Source organism: Eptesicus fuscus, chromosome 3, assembly GCF_027574615.1.
Source record: "Eptesicus fuscus isolate TK198812 chromosome 3, DD_ASM_mEF_20220401, whole genome shotgun sequence".
In the NCBI taxonomy this organism is placed as follows: Eukaryota; Metazoa; Chordata; class Mammalia; order Chiroptera; family Vespertilionidae; genus Eptesicus; species Eptesicus fuscus.
The window spans coordinates 82,641,901-82,662,722 of NC_072475.1; the positions used below are offsets into that span (position 1 = coordinate 82,641,901).

Sequence of the window (20,822 nt, forward strand, 5' to 3'; positions counted from 1 at the left end):
ATACATATATCCAGCATTTCTAGAGGAGACCAATATCTCCCTTCAGGATCCAGTTTCTCTTCCCTATTTAGGAATTTATTCCCTCTCCCTCTTTTAGCTGCATGCATGGATGCCTGGTCACAGATTATTTTTCCAAATTATCTTGCATTTAAGTGTGTCCATGTTACTGTTTTTGAACAATTGAGGGTGAATAGACATGTTTTAAATTTGTGGGTAATTGCCTTAAAGATACAGCCAAAGAGACAACTCTTTCCTTCCTCTCAGAGGCTGGAAGAGGGATGGCTTGGTGAGGAGGATGACACACTAGGGGAAGGCAGATCAAAGAGGAGAAGGAACTCCCTTCTACTCTTTCAAAATCTGAATGAGAATTCCTGGGCCAGCATGGATTACTCACGTTGAGTCAGGGACTTCAAAGAGGAATGAGTTTTCTTTGTTACACTTGGCTTAGCCTCTGCCCTAAGTAATGTACAGAATAAATTCTTGAAAGCTGATTCAAAATGTATTTGCATTTATCCAGAATAGGTGAATAGTATAGTGTTCTGAGTGTTTGAATGTTCTACATAGGGAAAATTACTAACTTACATTAAAATGATATAAAACTATAAAACAAATTTTATCCGCAATGATTCTCAGAACACTTCTGGATCTTGCAGAGCTGCAATATCATCAATATTAATACTAATTATATTAATATAATTATATTAAGTATATGTCTGTAGATGCTGAGGTTTTAGTAAATCAATAATAACCTGTGACAAACTCCTGAAATTCATTTTTAAAAATAAATTCCTGAATCACTCTAGTTTTATTATAACTTATCTCCATTCTGAAAGAAGACAATAGGATGTTAAAAGTAACTTTGCTGAATTTTTTCATTGTTTGGAAACTGAATTAAGACATTTAAGATACTTAAAAAAATAACATAACTTTACTTTTCATTTCTTAACATTTTTTTGATGACTAAGACTACAAGGTTTAAAATATTATATTGATAAACCAGTTAAACCATTAAGGAATCATATATCTTCAAAAGTATAGATTTTGTGTTTACCTGCCCCAATGACTCTCTCAATGCGAATTCTTGAGGGATCAATCTCCTTTGCAAATTCATGGACTGCTAGGGATGGGTCTTCGTAGGTATCTGGATCTATGTAAGTTTTAATTCCTGGGAAGCGTACTGCAACAAAATAAAAGACTGATTTAGCGTAAGAGTTTTTTTTAGTACTTACACATCTTGTGACTATTTAAAATAAGGAGCCACTAACTGAAGTAGTCATTCTTGTTAATTACTTAAATGCAATTCGTTTTTTCTCTTTCTGCGCCCCCCCCCCCCCAAATGCCCCCACTCCATTAAAGCTTTGAGGACTTGGAATAAAATTTTATTTGCTGTTAATGTAAAATGACCTGATGGTTTAATAGAAAGTGAGCTGACTGGTTCCAGAAAAGACATTTTTATTATATTTCTGTAAAAAGTTTAATCTGCTCACTTGCCCACTGACAACCCATACATTTCACATCTGATCTAGCTCAGGGCATGGGGGAAATGAGTTATGAACCTTCCCCCATTCACTTCTCACCCCCAAACAAGCAAGCAAGCTAGCCTGTTAATGTCCATCCTGGGCCCCTTGTCCTCTAAGGCAGTAGGCTTTCCTGAACTTATGACCCAGTCCTGTGGTCTCTCTCCTTCCAGAAACTCTCAGGCAGTAAAGAATAGACCCATGGCACAGTGTCAGAAGACAACAACCAATAGTGGTTCTTTCCTGGCTGTAGTTGCCTCCACGGGCAGAATACACATGGTCCTGAAAAGGACCCCCTGCCTATTCTGAAGGGAAGGGGAGGAGAGAAAGGCACAAATCTGGTGGCTGGCTGTGTAATTGCTACTCTTCCTCTGGTGGGGGTGGATGCTCACTGCCCATGGGCAGTAAGACAGGGATGGCTGGGACACTTGAATGCACAGTTGCATATCATTGCAACTTCCTCAGTATCAGAAGTCGCAGACTGCCTGTGGTAATTTCTCTCTTTTGCTCATGGGTTTGTGTTTTCTACATTAGATTTCTAGCTTCTGGAGGACAGGAGATCATTTCTTATACATCTTTGTATATTTCCAAATGTTTTAGGTATGGTTTTATAGGTAATATTATATCTTTTGGCCTTGGCGTAGACATGATATTGAATATAAATTAGTAGGGATTAAAAGATCAATACAAATTTGTATTTAGTTTTGTGGTTTCTTAGATTTTGAAAGCCACACATAAACTAAGTTAAGTATTGTCTAGGTCGCCCTAGAAACATGCTCTTTCAAGAAAAATCTCAAAAGCAAGCAAACAAAAGATAATACAGTGAGTTTAGAAAAGGTCATGAAATGCCCATTATCAGCAATAATTTGCTTCATGAGTTCTTCTACGCTTGCTGCCTTCTTTTATCACTTTTTTTGCTGGCTGTCTTCTGGTATTAGATATGTACCCATGAGAATAGTACTTCTCAAAATGGCACTAGTGAAGCATATTTCTAGATGTACTTAGACCTGACATTATTCTGAAATGCTATGCCTTTCTTGATTTCCTAAAGTTTAGATTGGAGGAAAGGAGAATGGATAATTTGTATCTCTTGTTTATATTCTATATGACATTTGTGTAATTTCAGTTTGCATACCATAAACTCAAATTCAGTGGCTACTACTAGATGATCAGTAGTATCTACTGGTAACTGATAACATTATTTTAGGCACAGATAAAAAAGATATTACTTATGAACTTGTACGTGATTTTAACAATTCAACCATTTAATTGTTTAAGGTGATAAACATTTCTAAGGAATAAATTGATTAGTTAATATCACTTTTTCCCCCCTTGTAAACATAATATATGTATTATAGGAAAAAACCCAACTTAGTTCTAATTTTGACTGTCTGGTTACTCATTTAACTTATCCCAGTCTTTTGAAACATCAGCTTATCTCTCTTCTATCTCCTTGGCTGCCTCAGGTTATTTTCATTGCTTCTCACTGGGCCCATCTGGTTTAGTTTATGCTAAACTGTTAGTTGGAAAACAGATAATAAATACCTTAGGAGCATCTCTTTCTTCTGCATTTTGGTTCTAAATGCCCCACAGTGCATCTTAAGGTTGCTCAGCATAAGTTATCTGTCCAGGTGTTTGGATCCATGTTTCTGCATCTGTTTCCAGCTCATTCCATGCCTGGTATAGGCTGTCTCAGCTCCCCCTTCCCTGCCAGTGCAGTCAGCCTCAAACTCACTGTACACAGGAACAACCTGGAGAGCTTGCTAAAAATGCAGATATGTGGGCCCTACCCGGCTCTTCTGAATCAGACCTCTGGTGAGTGAGAGTGGAATATTCTCATGCAGACGGTCCTTAGACCACTCTTTGAGAAATCATGTGAGCCTTAGAAATAGCCCTAAATCATCTCTCTGGTTTATAATTTCCTCTCTTGAATCCTTTCCCTCCCCTGGATGGTGATAGAGTTCTAAAAGTCCCTTACTCATTTGGCTCAATCTGAAGTAGAAGATGAGCTTAAATAGTTAAACAGCTCACCTCACATATCATCTCTACACTGTGGTTAATTGGAAAACATCCCTTTCTTGTTAATCCAGCCTCTCGCTACAGAGGAGTTGTCTTGACAAAGTAGTTGAGGGGGAGGTGAAGGTGGGTGTTGGGGAGGAGAGGTTGGCAATCAGGAAACTAACTATGGTGGTAATTACAGCGTGCTTGGGAAGAGATCCTTCACATGGATATAACCTTGCAGTCAGCTCAAGGATTTCATACATATTCTTAGAGTTAAGGAGCTGATTTTCTTTGTTAGTGTTAATGAACTGTAAATTGATCTGTTATATGTTTAAATGACAGTTCCTACAAGAAGGAATAAGGATTCCATAATATTTCTGTGGCGAAGACCCCACTAAATAAAACTCACATGCTGGAGACATGGTGAGTGGTAAATAGTAGGTATAATCAGTCATTTTGCATTTTTGACATATTCAGTCTGTCTTGCTTTTCAGCAAGCGGAAGTAGGAACAAAGCAATATTATTTAATGAGAAGCAGGTGCACTTTCCACCAACAAGCCTGGAAGCCAGATGAAAGGTTGGAAGTAGACTTTTTGGCTTTCTTAACTCACTGATCCAAGTTCACAAGGAACTTTTGAATAGAAAACAATGGAGAAGAGTCACTTCACTACTTACGATTCCCATTCTGTAAGTGGTTTCTTCTCTTCTCTTCTGACTTCATTTTTGCCTTTATGTACCAATGGCACCTTTTAAAAAAGTAAATAGAATCTTATTTTTAGAATTATGCTAAATAAGAACCAAAGCCGATTAAAATACATATCACTCATGGGCAAAGTCCTTATCATAAAGACCACTTTTTGGAACACTTTATAACGTGTGAAAATACTCCACAGAAGGTTGTTTTGTATGCATCAAAATTAACCCCAGATAAGAATACAATACTCTCAAGTGGATTGATTGATCCAAATGACAGGAATCTTAGAAAATATTTTATAATCAGCAATAACGATCATGTCCTTCCATATATGACTCCTAAACAAAATGAAAAAATGTTTTTGAGTCAGAAGCTTGGACATTTAGACAACTATCTTCCAGTTTCACTGCTACACAGTCTGATTTTTTTTTAATGTCAGAAGTTTGGTAGAGGCATGTCTCTTCTCTCTCAGGGTAATCAAATTCTGAAGATCAGAAGCAGGTGCTTATCTCCCAGGACTTCCTCAACATGAATAAATTCATCAGCATCCATATGATCTGACAGTTCATCAAACTGCTAATTCCAAATGGTTAACCAGAATACATCTGCAGCACACAATCCGTTCTTTAAGTGTGAATTTTGCTTCAAATCCTTTGGCAAATTCAGTATTTATTCAGAAATGCCTTACAGTTCTCATAGGATAATTTCCAATGAATGCTTCCCTACCAAAGTGCTTAAGAGATATTTCAAAATGAATTATTTTTATCTTATACAGTTGAAATTGTTTTCCCCAGCATGTAGAATGTTAAAGCAATTTCTGATGTCATATAAATTGGCAAGCATTAAAATGGTACACTAAAAATAATTTAGTACAAATTTTTCTTCATCATTAAGTTCTCTTGTTAAGTAGTATTCAAATTCTGCTTCAGGAAAAGATAACATTTGAGCCCACCTCTCCAATTTATTAGGCCAAACATATGTAACCTACAATGACTGTAATGTCTTCTTTTAAGTTTGTCATATTTACGTGTAAAGGAGATATTTTATTTCCTTTAATATTTTTTTATTTTTGAAAAATAGTTTATTACAGTTTATGATCAATATTATTTTGTATTAGTTTCAGTTAGTTGTAGCATAGTGGTTAGCCAATCATATATTTTACAAAGCATTTCCTCTAATATTTCCAGTAACCAACAGGCACTATACATAATTATTACAATATTAATGGCTATATTTCCTATTCTGTACTTATATTCCCATGACTATTTTGTAATTTCCAATCTGTACTTCTCAATCCCTTTACCTTTGCACCCAGTCCCCCAACCCCCTCTCCTCTGGCAACCATCAGTCTGTTCTCTGTATCTATGATTCCGTTTCTGTTTTGTTCGTTCGTTTATATTCTTTAGATTCCACATATACTAGTAAGTAAAATCATGTGGTATTTGTTTTTCTCTGACTGACTTATTTCACTTATCATAACCTCTAGGTTCATTCATGCTGCCTCAAATGGTAAGACTTCTATCTTTTAAAAAAATATTGATTTTTTTACAGAGAGGAAGGGAGAGGGATAGAGAGTTAGAAACATCGATGAGAGAGAAACATCGATTAGCTGCCTCCTGCACACTCCCCTACTGGGGATGTACATGCTCTTGACTGGAATTGAACCCGGGACCCTTCAGTCCTTAGGCCAATGCTCCCTCCATCCACTGAGCCAAACCAGTTAGGGCAATATCTATCTTTTTAATGGACATTGTCTGAATGTACCACAGCTTTTTATCTACTAATCTACTGATGAGCACTTGGCTTGCTTTCATAGCTTGGCTATGGTAAATAATGTTGCAGTGAACATAGGAGTGCATATATTCTTTCCAATTAGTGTTTTGGATTCCTTTGGATATATACCCAGGAGTGGAATTGCTGGGCATAAGGCAGTTCCACTTTTAATTTTTGGAGGAATCTCCATACTGTTTTCCACAGTGGCTGTACCAATTTGCATTCCCATCAACAGTGCAAAAGGGTTCCCTTTTCTTCACATCCTCTCCAACACTTGTTTTTTGATTTATTGATGATAGTCATTCTGACAGGTGTGAGGTGACAAAAAACTTGCATTTCTTTGATGATTAGTGACTTTGAGCATCTTTTCATATATCTATTGGCCATCTGTATGCCCTCTCTGGAGAAGTGTCTATTTAGGTCCTTACCCATTTTAAATTGGATTGTTTCTTTTTTTGGTGTTGAGTTGTATGAGTTCTTTATAAATTTCAGATCTTAACCCCTCATCATATGTATCATTGGTGAATATATTTTCCCATTTAGTGGGTTGTCTTTTCATTTTGTTGATGGTTTCCTTTGCTGTGCAAAAAACTTTTTAGCTTGATTTGTTAATTTTTACTTTTGTTTCCCTAGCCTGGGGTGATATATCAGAAAAAAAAAATTGCTATGAGAAATGTCTGAGATTTTACTGTCTATGTTTTCTTCTAGGATTTTTATGGTATGGAGTCTTACACTTAAATCTTTAATTCATTTTGAGTTTATTTTTTTATATGGTGTAAGAAGGTGGTCTTGTTTTATTTTTTTTGCATGTATCTGTCCTATTTTCCCAAACCCAGACTGTCTTTACCCTACTGTATGTTCTTGCCTCCTTTGTCAAATATTAATTAACCATGTACACATGGCTTTATTTCTGGGCTCTCTATTTTGCTATTTTGTTTCATTGATCTACATGTCTGTTCTCATGCCAAGGCAATATTTTCTGATATTTTAATGAAGTGTTTTTCCACATGTGCATATGCTATTTATATCATTGTATATGTGCTATTTATATAATTTTCTGAAATACTATACTCTATGGGAAAATAAGGCCTTAACTCCTACTCTACAAGTAAATAGAAATATAACTTAAAACTTACAGCCAAGTTTGCCATATATTAGATTACTATTAAAATGTCACTTAAATCAATTTCAATTATGAAGTTAGAGTCATTTTTTAAATTGGCAATAAATGACATTGCTGTATAAATAAAATCATATTTAAGACAGCATCCCAAACTACTTCAAAGAAATTTTCAAGTAAGAATATAAGAATCTTTCTGAATCAAATTAACAATCATATCTAATTATCACAGTCTAGTTAACATAATTTGTGTATTTGGAGTTAATATCACCGTATAGTACTTCATTGAACTTTAATCACTGAATAATCTTTTTAGGCTCCAAACTGATTGTCTTTAAAGTGTGTGCAACTCCATGAAAGAGTATTATCAAGATATCAGTGCCCCCAAATTCAGAATGCATGGGCAGCACTTATGTTCTAAATGGCAATGAAAATACAGTAGGGTTTATTCTTCTACTTAACATTTTTCTAATAAAGTTTACTAAACATGTAGCAACCCCAAAAATGTTGGCATTTTGATTTTTTAACCTAATCAAATTGTCACAGTGACTTTACATATGCTTTTATTCTCTTTTCTTCCTTTTTCCAGACTTGCCACATTAACCACTGGCATTCCCTCCCCCTCCCCCACCCGCCTCTTCCTAGGCATTGTTGTCTTCTAATCCTTCTTCTTGCAAGAAATTTCTAGATAGAATCAGAAAAAAATATAACCTTCCCCCCCCCCTTTTTTTTTAAAGCAAACTTAGATTTTCATCAGGATGTGTAGGGTTTTGTTTTTTCTTTAAATAACCAGTTGGCCTCATCTTTGTATTTGTAAGCTTAAATGTTTATAGCATTTAAACATTTCATTTTATACCCAATGGTTGGCTGATTTAGAGACAGCAAAATTTGTTTTCTGTCCAGTATAAAAGATGGTTGTATTAAAGCTGTGATGATGGCAAGAAGCTGTCAGACGTTAGCTCTATGTAAAAAGGGAGAGAGAAACAGAGAGTAATGGACAAAGTATCTGCTGGGAGTGTCATCATTTGCCCAAACTGGTACTTTTTATTGGGTGAATTTATCATTATTTCCCACATTTTTTCATATGTATATATTTTTTCTTATTGACATAGCTAGCATTCTTTTATCAGCTAATTGTCCCCCACCCCCTACCACCTAAAGCAGGATATTCTGAGGCACTGTTAATTATAACAGCAATACTATGTCTGTTTATACACATGAAAATTTTAAGTAAACATAGGGTAAATGTGCCCTTTTTACAGTTAATGTCATAAAGTCACCATTTCAACTTAACCACATTAGAATATTCATGTGTTTCTTTGTTCCTTGATAAATTTCGTAAAAGTAAATTTGTTGCAAATAAATTGGATACACTCTCAACAGATAACAGTTAAATTCTGTTAAAAACCCATACTTGATAAGTACTTTCTAAATACTGTCAATTTATTGATCTGTAACTTTCATCTGCTGTCAAAAGTATAGATAACAATATTTCATATATGCATATCCTCTGTCATTTTAAATAAAGTTTAATAAATGATGTACATAGTAGAGTTTTAAAAATCAATAATATAAAGGTTGTTTCTAGTTCATTGAACTACTGCTCTTGAAGGTAGTTATTTGATATTCTGCTCATTATTAAATATTGGGGTTTTCCAGTACAGGTGGTGTACTTTAGCTGGAGTCAGCATGGATGTGTCTTGTTTGACTGAAATTCTTATTGTAGTTTTAAATCATAACTTTGGCATTTTTCAGGATGTGTGTGTTTCAGATTATTAGGGAAACTCTCAAGGTAACCCTTTTTTCCCTATTGATAATCTAGAAGGAATAAAAATACGATGGTCTGAAGATATTCTCAATTTCTGACAAAAGTATGGCCTATCAAGGGTTCAATATGAAGTAACACTTTTTCTTTTAAATGTGAATGAAGATAATATGTATGAAATCTGAGGTTTAGATAGGTGAAGCTAGTCAGCTAGTCAGGATTCAAATCTAGATCTTTTGCTATGTTGAACACATTGTCACTTTACAATTTTATCCATATTACTCTAAAGTTAAGAAAAATTAGATTTATAAAACCAATTAATATAATTCTAATATAGATTCTTTCAATATTTAATGGATTGAAAAGAACACATTTCTGTAACACTAAATTGATAAAGAACTTTCATATAAATTATTCAATCTCTGTTAAATTTTCTCTAAATCCCTTTTTGGTTGTAGTAAAGGAAAAACTCAGAATTAACTTATCAAACAGAAATTTACAGCTTTCACAGTGTCCTTATCAAGTCTTTGGCTGCCTCGTTTTTCAGGGACCCGTTGATACAGAGAATGAGCCACGGTGGTTCTGTCATCTCACAAGGTCACTCTCAGGGCAGGATGGACCCTGACCCCCTTTTCTCTCAGGCGTGCTTTGTTACATGTAAAAACGTTCTAATACACAATGTATTAAAAGTGCTTTTTCACAAATCTTGGAAATGATCTGGTATACATCAGTTACCTGCCGGTGATTAAGAAGAACAAGGTAAGAATGACCAGGAGAGTGAATCCCCCGACAGCTGCTGTGGCTATCACCAGAATCTGCCCCTGCTCCGCTGCCATGTCAGAAGCTGAAACACAGACACAAGATCACAATTTCTCGGGGTGACATTTCATTACCAAATTTACTTCACAACTTACAGTATGCCTGAAAGAGTGGGAATGGACTCCCAAGACCCCCCTCAGATGTGCCCTTTATTGCGCACACAGGATGCAAACCCAAAATAAGGGTTTAAGATTAAGGTCCTAACCCACAGTTTAACCCTTCCTTCTTGTTTTCACAAGAATACCAATAAAGTGGAGAGATGCTTAATACCCCACCTCTTAAGATTAAGTATATATTGAAAATTAAATCAGCAGATGGACTGAAGTGTTTTGTCTACATAATTGCTAATTTCTTTCCTTAAACACTTTGGTCAACAAACAAGGCTTTACACACTGTTTTGTTGTTTGTTTCTACAAAGTGGAAACAGAATTACCGTCTTGTATACTTGAAACCTATATAATCTTATTAAACAATGTCACCCCAATAAATTTAATTTTAAAAGGGAAGCAGAAATAAAGATTTTATCAGGTGAAAAAAAAAAAAAAGAATGCCTTTACATTTAACAGTGCTTAATTCAAATTTAAAGTTATAAACTCCACCTCCACAGCAAAAGGTGTACATAGTTGGTACTCAGATGTTTGACTGGCAGTAATTAAGAATATGCTATTTGAAAGCTTCCTTTACTGATGAAAAGACTAGATAACATAAGGCAACAACATATTACTTCTGTCATTGACAAAATCATTTCTTAAAATTGCATGGGCTGCCTTTTAGAAACCTTAAAAAATATTAGTTCAATTAGTTCATTAGTACTTCTTCTTGTATTACTGAAATTTTAATTGGATATAATTTTCTTGGGATAGGATATGGGCAGTTGCTTAATAACAGTGGTAAGAAAGCTGAAGCCCAGAGAAGTTAAAGAACTTGACCAAGCTCATGTATGATCATCACCAGAATTCAGGCTTCTAGATTATTGTTTCACTTTTTCCTTCCTATGCTATTAGTCACAGTAATAATTCAGTTAATTATCAATATTCTAAAATATCAAATCAATCAGTCCCTTTAATATCTTTTAACTTGAATAAAGCTTGATTTTTATTTTGATCACTATAAAAATTCATTAACCTAATCCTATATAATAAAAGCCTAATATGCTAAGTGTCTGGTCATCTGGTCAGCCGTTCAACCAATCAAAGTGTAATATGCTAATGATATGCTAAGGCCGCTCAATCGCTCGCTATGACATGGACTGGCCACCAGGGGGCAGACAGTTGGCTGGTCAACCAGTTGCTATGATGTTCACTGACCACCAGGGGGCAGACACTCTGACCAGTAGGCTAGCTTGCTGCTGGGGTCCGGCCGATTGGGACTGAGCTAGATGGGCCAGACACGCCCTGGAGCCCTCATGGTCCCTCCCCAGCTGGCCAACCTCCCATATCCCTCCCTGGTCCCGATAGTGCACTGGTGGGGTCCCTCGGCTTGGCCTGTGTCCTCTTGCAATCCGGGACCCCTTGGGGGATGTCAGAGAGCCGGTTTCAGCCCCACCCTGCAGGCCAGGCCGAGGGAACCCCATGTGCACCAGGCCTCTAGTCAGTTATAAGCAGCAAATTGAATCAAAGAAAGAATGTAACTGACAAGCAAACCACTTAATTCTCTACCATATTAATTTATTAAACTTGAGTACTTTAAGACTTCTGCAAAGTAGCTCTTTCTCTGAGAATCAAGCATGCAGTATATCACATATAAATTTATATACAGAGTAATAACTTCCTCATAAAAATGCATATCTACTAGAGAATATCTGAACCTTAAATGTTACTATTGAGTCAGTAAGAAACTAGACACAGCATTTAAGATGCCTCTTAAGAAATCTATATGTAAATAAAAACAAAAGTCATTTATGTTTAGTTTGCAACAAGAAATGTATTAAACCTTGGAATTAGACTTTACTCACTATGATTTAATCAAGATATTTTCAGGCAATTTATTTGAATGTTGAGTTTTTAATCTGTACAGAGACAAGCTAAATAGTTGCATCTTATCCAATATATAATATAGTAAAGATTTTTTTCCTGACTGAATTTCGTAATCTTCAAACTAGCATTGATATCATGGGGATTAATGTATGCTCTAAAATGTCACATTTTCTCATTAAAATTATTGGAAAATACACTGTATGAAACAGATATTATAGAAAACAACATTAACTTTTTGAAGATAAAGAAAATGGAATGTAAAGAGAAGACATTATTTACTTAGCAATTGCTGAATTTATAAAATATGTAATATAGTTTAAGACTTTTAAACCTGGAGCATATATTTTCATTGTAGCCAGGTAGTAAGTAATTTATTGAGACCATGTATACAAAGTTCAGATGGAGGAGGAGATTATGTAATTGGGTGCCTTTTGAAAATCAGATTGCCTTGTTATAAAAAATTGTGTTGTCTTACTTGAGTAATAGCTTGGTAAACTGCCCATTTTACTAATATATCTTCTTTTTCACTCATGCGATTACATATTTATGAACTTTGCTTTAATTGAAATTTTAATCGAATAACAGAATATGAAGTTGTGACACTGAAAAATGCACAGTCCTATCTAATTTCCTAAATCTCTGCACTAGGAATCCTAAATCCTAATCTCCTTTGTAGAGAATAATAGTATATATATATACATATATGTGTATATATATATATGTACATTATATACATACACATATATGTCATTTGAAAATAAGAGTGTTTAATGTGATGCACTATTTTACTGGAAGTAAAAAGCTATGAATGATGGGATGAGATGATTATGAAAACATCAATATCATCATCATCATCATCATCATCATGAACAACAGCCACTATTTATTTAATAGCAAACTATCCTTTAGCACTATATTAGTGCTTCAAATTCATTATCCAATTTATCAGCACAATAGTTTTAATAGGTAAGTTCTATTTTATTCCTAGTTTAAGTGGTTATATATATAGGGTGTCCCCAAAATGTATACACTTTAACAGCTGATTGCTCAATTTTGAAAATGAAATGTATTTTAGTAAACACTGCCTTTATAATTATTCAAAGTGTGTGCATACATTTTTTGGAGGACATCCCATACTACTTGCCTGAGGTCATACTTCTTGTATACAGGAAAACTGGAAATCCAACTCTGATTTGTCAGGCTCTAAGCCCATACAATGACAGTACATTGTACCACCATTTTCACTAGCAGAACAACTGGCTAGATCCAGCTATTTTGTATGCCCTAGAACAATCATAACCTTGCTTGACCTTGATTTCATGTAAGTAAAATGAGATTGTTGAATTAAATATCCTTGTCACAATCTTTCAGAACAATTTTACTATGACATTGTGTTACAGATTTGCTAGTTGATATTTGGTTCCATACAGAATGTCCACTGAGACACTTGGTCCCTGCTAAAAGGTCCTTAATAACTGGTCATATTTGATCTTATCCAAAATGTCCTTGGAGATATTTGTCCATGATTCATTAAATAATACATTTAACTTGTTAAAATTTTGTTTATGTTATTTTTGTTATGATTCATGTACTAAGAGTAGACATTTTCAATAGGACCAAATATCAAGGACCAGCTAGCATGGATAGAATATGCTCATGGACATTTTTTTTAAAATATATTTTATTGATTTTTCACAGAGAGGAAGAGAGAGGGATAGAAAGTTAGAAACATCGATCAGCTGCCTCTTGCACAACCCCTACTGGGGATGTGCCTGCAACCAAGGTACATGCCCTTGACCGGAATCGAACCTGGGACCTTTCAGTCCACAGGCCCACGCTCTATCCACTGAGCCAAACCGGTTTCAGCTGCTCATGGACATTTTTGATAGGACCAAACTTCAAGGACCTCTTGGCATGGACCAAGTGTCTCTGTGGGTATTTTGGATAAGGCCAGATATCAAAAACTTTTTGGTGTGAACCAAATGTCTGTGCGGACATTTTGGGCAGGAACAAATGTCCTGAAGGATGGTATACATTATGCTACAATCAGATACTTGGAAGTATAAGGTTTGCCATGTGAAATAAGAGGAACACTCAGGACCTGCTGTTGCTCTTGGTCTGATGGGGATAATTCCTACCTTCTTATCATATTGGTGTTGATCAATCACAGGGCCCTGTCTTTATCTCATGGTAAAGTCCAAAGCCCTTAACTTTGTTGAAAAGGCTCCATACGAATGGCTCTAGTATGTATCTCCAGACTCATCTCTTATCATTCTCCAACCATAATGAATTTCTTCCAGTTGCTTGAATGTGCCAAATTTGCTCTCATGGTGAATTCCTATTCAATCCTCCTACTGAACTTCACATCATTTGTGAAGCTTTATTCACTAAGGTATCTGTAGTAAGTAGAATAATGGCATTCCCTTTATCCTCTCCCAATGACTTAGGTTAAGAATATCAATCCTTCTGGATTAACTGGGTGGGCCAAAATCCAATGACAAGTGTCCTATAAGGGACAGAAGAAGAGAAGACAAAGAGGAGACATCCATGTGACGACAGAGACAGAGACAAGTTGTGCAGTTACAAGCCAAACAATGCCTGGTGCCACCAGAAGCTTGAAGAGGCAAGGAAGGATGGTCTTCTAGAGCTTTAGGAGAGAGTGTGCTTCTGGCCTCCATAACTGTGAGGATAAATTTTTGTCATTTTAAGCCATGAAGTATGTGGTAATTTGTTATAGTAGCCCTAATAAATGAATATAATAGTAGACCTAAGAAATGAATATAATATTCAAGCTATAGCGCCTGATACATGAGTAAATGATTGAATAATTGTTTACATTGGATGATTCTGGTAAGAAAAGCTCAGATTAACATCTGGGAAATCTGCATCCTCACTTTCCTCTTGATATGTACAGAAGATTTACCCTGAAGGTAACTAGACAATCTATGTGAGGTAAGTCTACCCAACATGATTTTAATTAGAAGAATCCTATTATTCTGTAAGCTTGAAAATAATGCTTCCCAGAAGGCAGGGGATACTTGAAAGTACAGATTTCCACATTTAACCAAATTGAGTAGATTAAGCTTAGAAATGTGAAGGTTAAGAACTTTTTAGTGCATTCCACAAATTGTTAGTGAGCACCCATGACAAGGCAGGCACTGAGATGGACACAGTGATGATTAAAGGAGACAGTTACTGCTTTCCTGGATTTACAATTTGCTGGGGAAGACAGACAATGAACACATTATTACAAGTGGAAAAACTTTTACAAAAGGGAAATTTCAGTGTGCTCTGGAAGAGAATAAGCAGCCCTGATAGTGAGTCCACAGAGTGGGAATCTGGAAATATAATGTGTTAATGAAGGAGGAGGAAGGGGGAGTTGTTCCTTGGTTAGAGGCCCCTAAGACTTTATTAATTTAACAGATATTCAGACAAATAAACCATGGAATTATCTACCAAATGGAAGTACAGTATAGCTACAAATTCCTCTGTGATGAAAACTTGTCTATTAGCACCATCTATTCATTTTTCAATCCTGAGATTATTTCTAATTAGTTTTGTAGAAGAAAATGAATACTATAATTTACTCACATTAAGCAAAAGAAACACAATGAAATCCATATTAAGAAAAGAAGCATATTGTCCGGCTGGTGTGGCTCAGTGGTTGTGTCAACCCATGAACTAGTAGGTCATGGTTCAACTCCAATCAAGGCACATGCCCATGTTGCAGGCTCGATTCCCAGCAGGGGTTGCACAGGAGGCAGCAGATCAATGACTCTCATCATTAATGTTTCAATCTTCCTCTCCTATCCTCTCTTTGAAATCAATATAAAAACATATTTAATAAAAAAAGGAAAAAATGTATTTGTGACTGGTTGGTTGAAAATATCCCTTTGATTAATGGAATGAGGTTGTAGTCTTAGAAAAATACAAGTATATTAAAATGATACATTCATGCTATGGGTTTGGGAAGAAGCACACTTCCTTAAGGGGAAGCAATTTCCAAAAAGAGTTGCAAAATTCTTACTGAAGGAAGACTTAGCACCTAGCAAATGCTTGGTATAAGTCAGGATGACATTATTAGGTTTACTTTAGTTATTCCTACTAAAAAAACACTGAAAATCTGAGGTCTTTACTTGGATTCCAAAATACTTTAAAAAAGATAAAAAAATAAATATAATGTCTTCTGGAAAGTATGAGAAAACATTTTGGCTATTTTTAACCAGAGAATTTTCTTCTATGGAGGCATAAGATTTTTGTCTCTTCGTAATCAAAATTATTCTAGTTTATATTTACATTTCAAAGTAAAATCTGTCATTTATATTCTGTGTCATTTATATTCTGTGTCATTTTCTGTGGAGTCGCTTTTTAAAGTTAGCTCTTTTCTGTTATGAACATCTTTTTAAAATAATTGAAGACAGCAGTTACTTGATTCTGGGAGAGGGTGTCAGAATAAAGTATTTCTCAAAAAGCTGCTCGGTGAATAAGTGGTGTATATTTGCTTCATATTCACATGTTTTATTTAAAACTCGAAATTCTTAATGAAATGTAAAAATTTCAAGTGATACTATCTCATCATTTCACCAAAATGATTTTTTAAAACACAGCAGAAATCTCAATAAATTAATGGAATGACAGTGCCTAATAGATGAAATTAATCTTAAGGTTACTTGACAACCAATACAGAAAATTCTTAGCATTTTTTTTTTCCAGGAAAGAAAATTTCACTCTTGGGTCATCCATTGTAATCAGGAATGATATAACCCTATGAAATGAGGCACATATATAAAGACATAGCAATATATAATGGAGATGAATCAATCTGTAAAATCTCAATATATAACATGGTATTGTAGACATAAGAGTGTGAGATATGAACGAAAGCTGAGGAAATGTTTCTCCTAGATGAGCATAATCTTGTGATTTTGTAGATAATGTTATTTTCTTGGCTACCTGGGCTTAAAAAGTGAGATCTTCATTGCTTTTATCTTTCCCTACAACGTTAGGTCCAGAGTGAAATCTTTATCATGTCCTATGTTATCTCGCCATTACCATGGGCACAGCCTCATTTCAGGGATCAGTCTCATATGAATAGGCTAGTTTTTGAATTTTCTATTAGATTACCTTTCCACAATGTTTCTTCCCAATTCATCCCACATTGGGTGGTCAGATAATTTTTCTTCAAAGTAATAAATAAAAATATTTACTGTTCATATAATTTTCTAAGTACAGGTCTTTTATACACTTGGTTCAATTTATTCCTAGGTATTTTTTTTTAAGCAATTGTGAATGAGATTTTTTTTTAGTTTCCCTGGGGATCAAGGAGGATAGATAGAAGTGGAAGAGGGCATAGAGGGGATAAATGGTGATGGGAAGATTAAATTAAATTAAAAATAAAGTAAAATGTTCTAAGACACACACACACACACACACACACACACACACACACACACACACACACACACACACACTAGAGTCTTCTCCATTGCCTAGAGGGTAAAACCCATTGCAATGGGTACACCATTCTTAGAGATGTCCAGGCCTGAATCCTCCGACCCAGCCCTCACACAATTCTCTCTGGCTTCAGGTTGATCATCAATCCTGTCGTTCTTAAATTTCAAGTATTTCTTAGATTCAAACCCATTTTATCCTATTCTCAAAATTCCAATGCTCATCTTATTACATACATTTCAATTCAGCTAGATGGTTAACTTCAATTATGTGGAATGCAATGGAGCAATGGCATATTTGGTAATATTAATGCTTAAAATTGTTCTAGTTACAGAAATGATCCTTATACATTTGTATTTTGGCATTTATTCAGAGATAAATTAATAGAAAATAGCAGAAGCTAAAAATCTTTACTTATGTATCCCTGCCTAGGCTTTGAATGAGTAGATATTTAAAGGAAGAGGTATTGGCATGGTATAGTATTAACATTTTTCTTTTACTTTTCTTCAATATGTGATGCCATCTATGAACAGCGAAAATACCTCTAAAATTGGTTGGGGGTGTGGGGGAGAGAATGGTAAGAGATTTGCTGTTCTACTCAAGTAAGCCAGTTCTCAGATGGATGGAAACAAAGCTCATGGATCATTTCTGTTGAAGTAGAGACCCTAAGATGGGATTACGCTTTTTCAGAAAGTGATTTCACAGCTGTGCTTTCTGACACTGCTCTGCCACTTTTTGAGAAACAATGCAACACGCTACATCAAACTGTGGCTACCTTGGGACACAGAAGATTTCAAGATTCATTCTTCTTGATGACTTTAATTTACTTGTCAGATAAAAATGCCAAATGACACAGGAATAATTGAAAAATGTAAGTTTGGTACAAAATGCGGTGAGGCAGAAGCACTGGCAAGCAGTGCAGCACGAAGAAATACTTTTTGTCTTTTTTTTTAAAAAGAGAGATTCCTTAATAAATGGTCAAGGTGCCTCAATAAATGGTCAAAGTGCCTTGCGGCAGGTAGGCTTTATGTGACAAATACCAAAGAACAGAGGAAGGAGAATGAAGCACTTAAACACCCAGAACTACTGTTAACATTTTAAATGTTAAGTATTTAATTTGTGATTGTCTATATTTCATGTTGTTCCTGGCAGTTGAGATAGGTCTTTGATAACATCTTTTTTTTTTTTTCAATTGAACAACTTATGTCTCTCTCTCTCTCTCTCTCTTTATATATATATATATATATATATATATATATATATATATATTTCATCCTTTTATTAAAGATTCAGTGTAGAATGAAATTTTCTTACAAATTTCATAAATTCCCTAGATCATTGACCTGGAACCAAAGATGTTCAAACTGAAATACTATTCAACATATACCATATTAATAGTGGGTATTTGCACATTGGCAGGCATATATATGCACTGAAGTTATAGCTTCTTAATATAACTATTAGAATTATTTAAAGTAAATAGCTTATAATTAAATGTATTGTCATTAGAGATTACAAATTTCTAAGGTTTATAAACTCAAATATTTATTTATAGTCTATTTTTCATAGAAAAATACTGAATGAAAATAATTCTGATATAAAACACACATTATTTAGAAAAGTTCTAGAAAATTTATTGAAGAAATTCTCATTCATCAACTAATTATTCACTCAAAAACAACAAAAATATTATTAATTTAGAATGTGCTACCACTATTATTTTCAAGAAAATATGATTGTTTTGCAAGTTAATCTCTCACTAAGTTTTGACTCAAGAGTGAGGCTTAGTATTATGATTCTGAAAATGTCAGAGTAAATACCCCTCTAAAATTGAACTGTAGGGGAAAAACTTCCTGACAAATTTCATGTAATCTAAGACAGTGGTGTTTTATTTATTCATCTTTTAAACTAATATCCTTCACGATATGATACTGATTATAGACAAATTGGGCATGTGCCATCTTGATAGATAGAAAGATAAGTCTCTTCCTATATGCTGATGACTGGGTTTAATTTTCAACAACTAGAATTGATTTTTGGGTACAAATAATTCTGTATCCCACTGCAGCCAGAAAGAACTGCGCGTTATCAGCTTTATCAAAACTAAAATCATTTTCTCAGAGACAAAAGGCAATTGATCAAAACTCTACAAAGGAAGACAACCTGTTCCATTTTGTGCAAGTACACTTTTTCCATAGCTGATCCTGGAAAGCACGCTGCAGAACTCTGCAGCTTAATTTGACTTTTTCCGCGGGAGCATTACTCCTCGGGTGTCTTTTTGATGACTTGGAACACCTGCGCTGAAAATTGTCCAGGCCACAATCATCTTTTTTCACCATATCCTGTGGTGTGGAACTCTGTACTTTCAATCTAGAGTGTGCCTAAATGCGGGAGCAGTTACAAATCTGCTTCCTAAGGACAATCTTTGCTTTGTCTGCAGCCTAATTCAGTGCAAATATGGGGAGGTTTTATTTTTCCATGGACAAAAATATTGTTTGGGTATCTTGGCTTCAATAGTAGAAAGATTTCTGTATTTCTTCACCTTATTTTCAAAGCATTTGCATAGTCTGCCAATATGAAAATAGAGAATTCACATTCTAAGCCTTATTTAAGATTAACTTCAAAATTCTTAGTCATCATCTTGGAGGATATCTAATTAGTCCTGTCTGAAACTGTCTCTGCCCTCAGGGTAGAGCCTTGGAATACTGGTCTCTTAGGCCAGTGGTTGGCAAACTGCAGCTCGTGAGCCACATGCGGCTTTTTGGCCCCTTGAGTGTGGCTCTTCCACAAAATACCACAGCCTGGGCGAGACTATTTTGAAGAAGTGGCATTAGAAGAAGTTTAAGTTTAAAAAATTTGGCTCTCGAAACTCAAAAAAATGGCGGCGGAATAGACAGACATGTCCTGAGCCTTTTCCTAGAGCATATAGAAAGAACAACTGGGGGTCAAGTAGGGGGGGAGTGTTTGTTGGTGAGTTAAGGGACAGCTATACTCCAGGAGAAGATGGGGGACTGTGGGACAGGGCTCCCCTGACCAGGCAGCCCCCACTGATGCTGGGTTCCCTCCAGGAGCCACCGGCTCTGATGCAGAGACCACGCCATCTTGAAGGGGAAAGTGGATGTTATTGGAAGCCTGAAAATCTATAACTACAGCACCCTCCGAACAGCTGCGAACCCCAGAACACCGGTCCCCAATTGGCACAAACACGTGGATTCAGAGGAGCTCTACACTCCACCACAGAAAGGAGAGAGAACTACATAACCAGACAGCCGGAGAAGAGAGACCATGGGAAGACAAAAAAACAGCCCGCATATGAAAGAAAAGCAGGCATCACCAGAAAAAGAAGTAAACGAAATAGAGGCTAACAACATGTCAGAGAAAGAATTCAGAGAAATGTTCATAAGGTGGCTGAAAAGAATGGAAGACAAATTTGACAATATGAGTAAGAATCAAGAAGAAATGAAGAAGAACCAAGAAGAAATGAAAAATGACATCGCTGCTGTAAAGAACTCAATAGAAAGCATCAAGAGTAGACTAGAAGAAGCAGAGGACCGCATCAGTGAGCTAGAAGACAAGTAGGAAAAAATACCCAAGTAGAGCAGCTTCTAGAAAAAAAAATTAAAAAGCAGGAGGAGAGCCTAAGGGAACTTTGGGACAACACAAAAAAACAACAACATCCGCATAATTGGGGTTCCAGAAGGAGAGG

At 35.5% G+C, this 20,822-nt stretch overlaps 1 protein-coding gene across 1 annotated transcript in view; it reads right to left on the bottom strand.

The window, feature by feature from the left end:
* Window positions 1-20,822, bottom strand: part of EPHA6 (EPH receptor A6) — a 1,030,425-nt gene that overhangs the window by 304,089 nt on the left and 705,514 nt on the right. The window contains exons 8-10 of the mRNA XM_054714059.1: window positions 9,606-9,714; window positions 4,194-4,264; window positions 1,052-1,177 (exon numbers count right to left, since the gene is read on the bottom strand). Coding sequence (XP_054570034.1) covers window positions 1,052-1,177; window positions 4,194-4,264; window positions 9,606-9,714 — 306 coding nt within the window. The remainder of the gene's footprint in view (window positions 1-1,051; window positions 1,178-4,193; window positions 4,265-9,605; window positions 9,715-20,822) is intronic.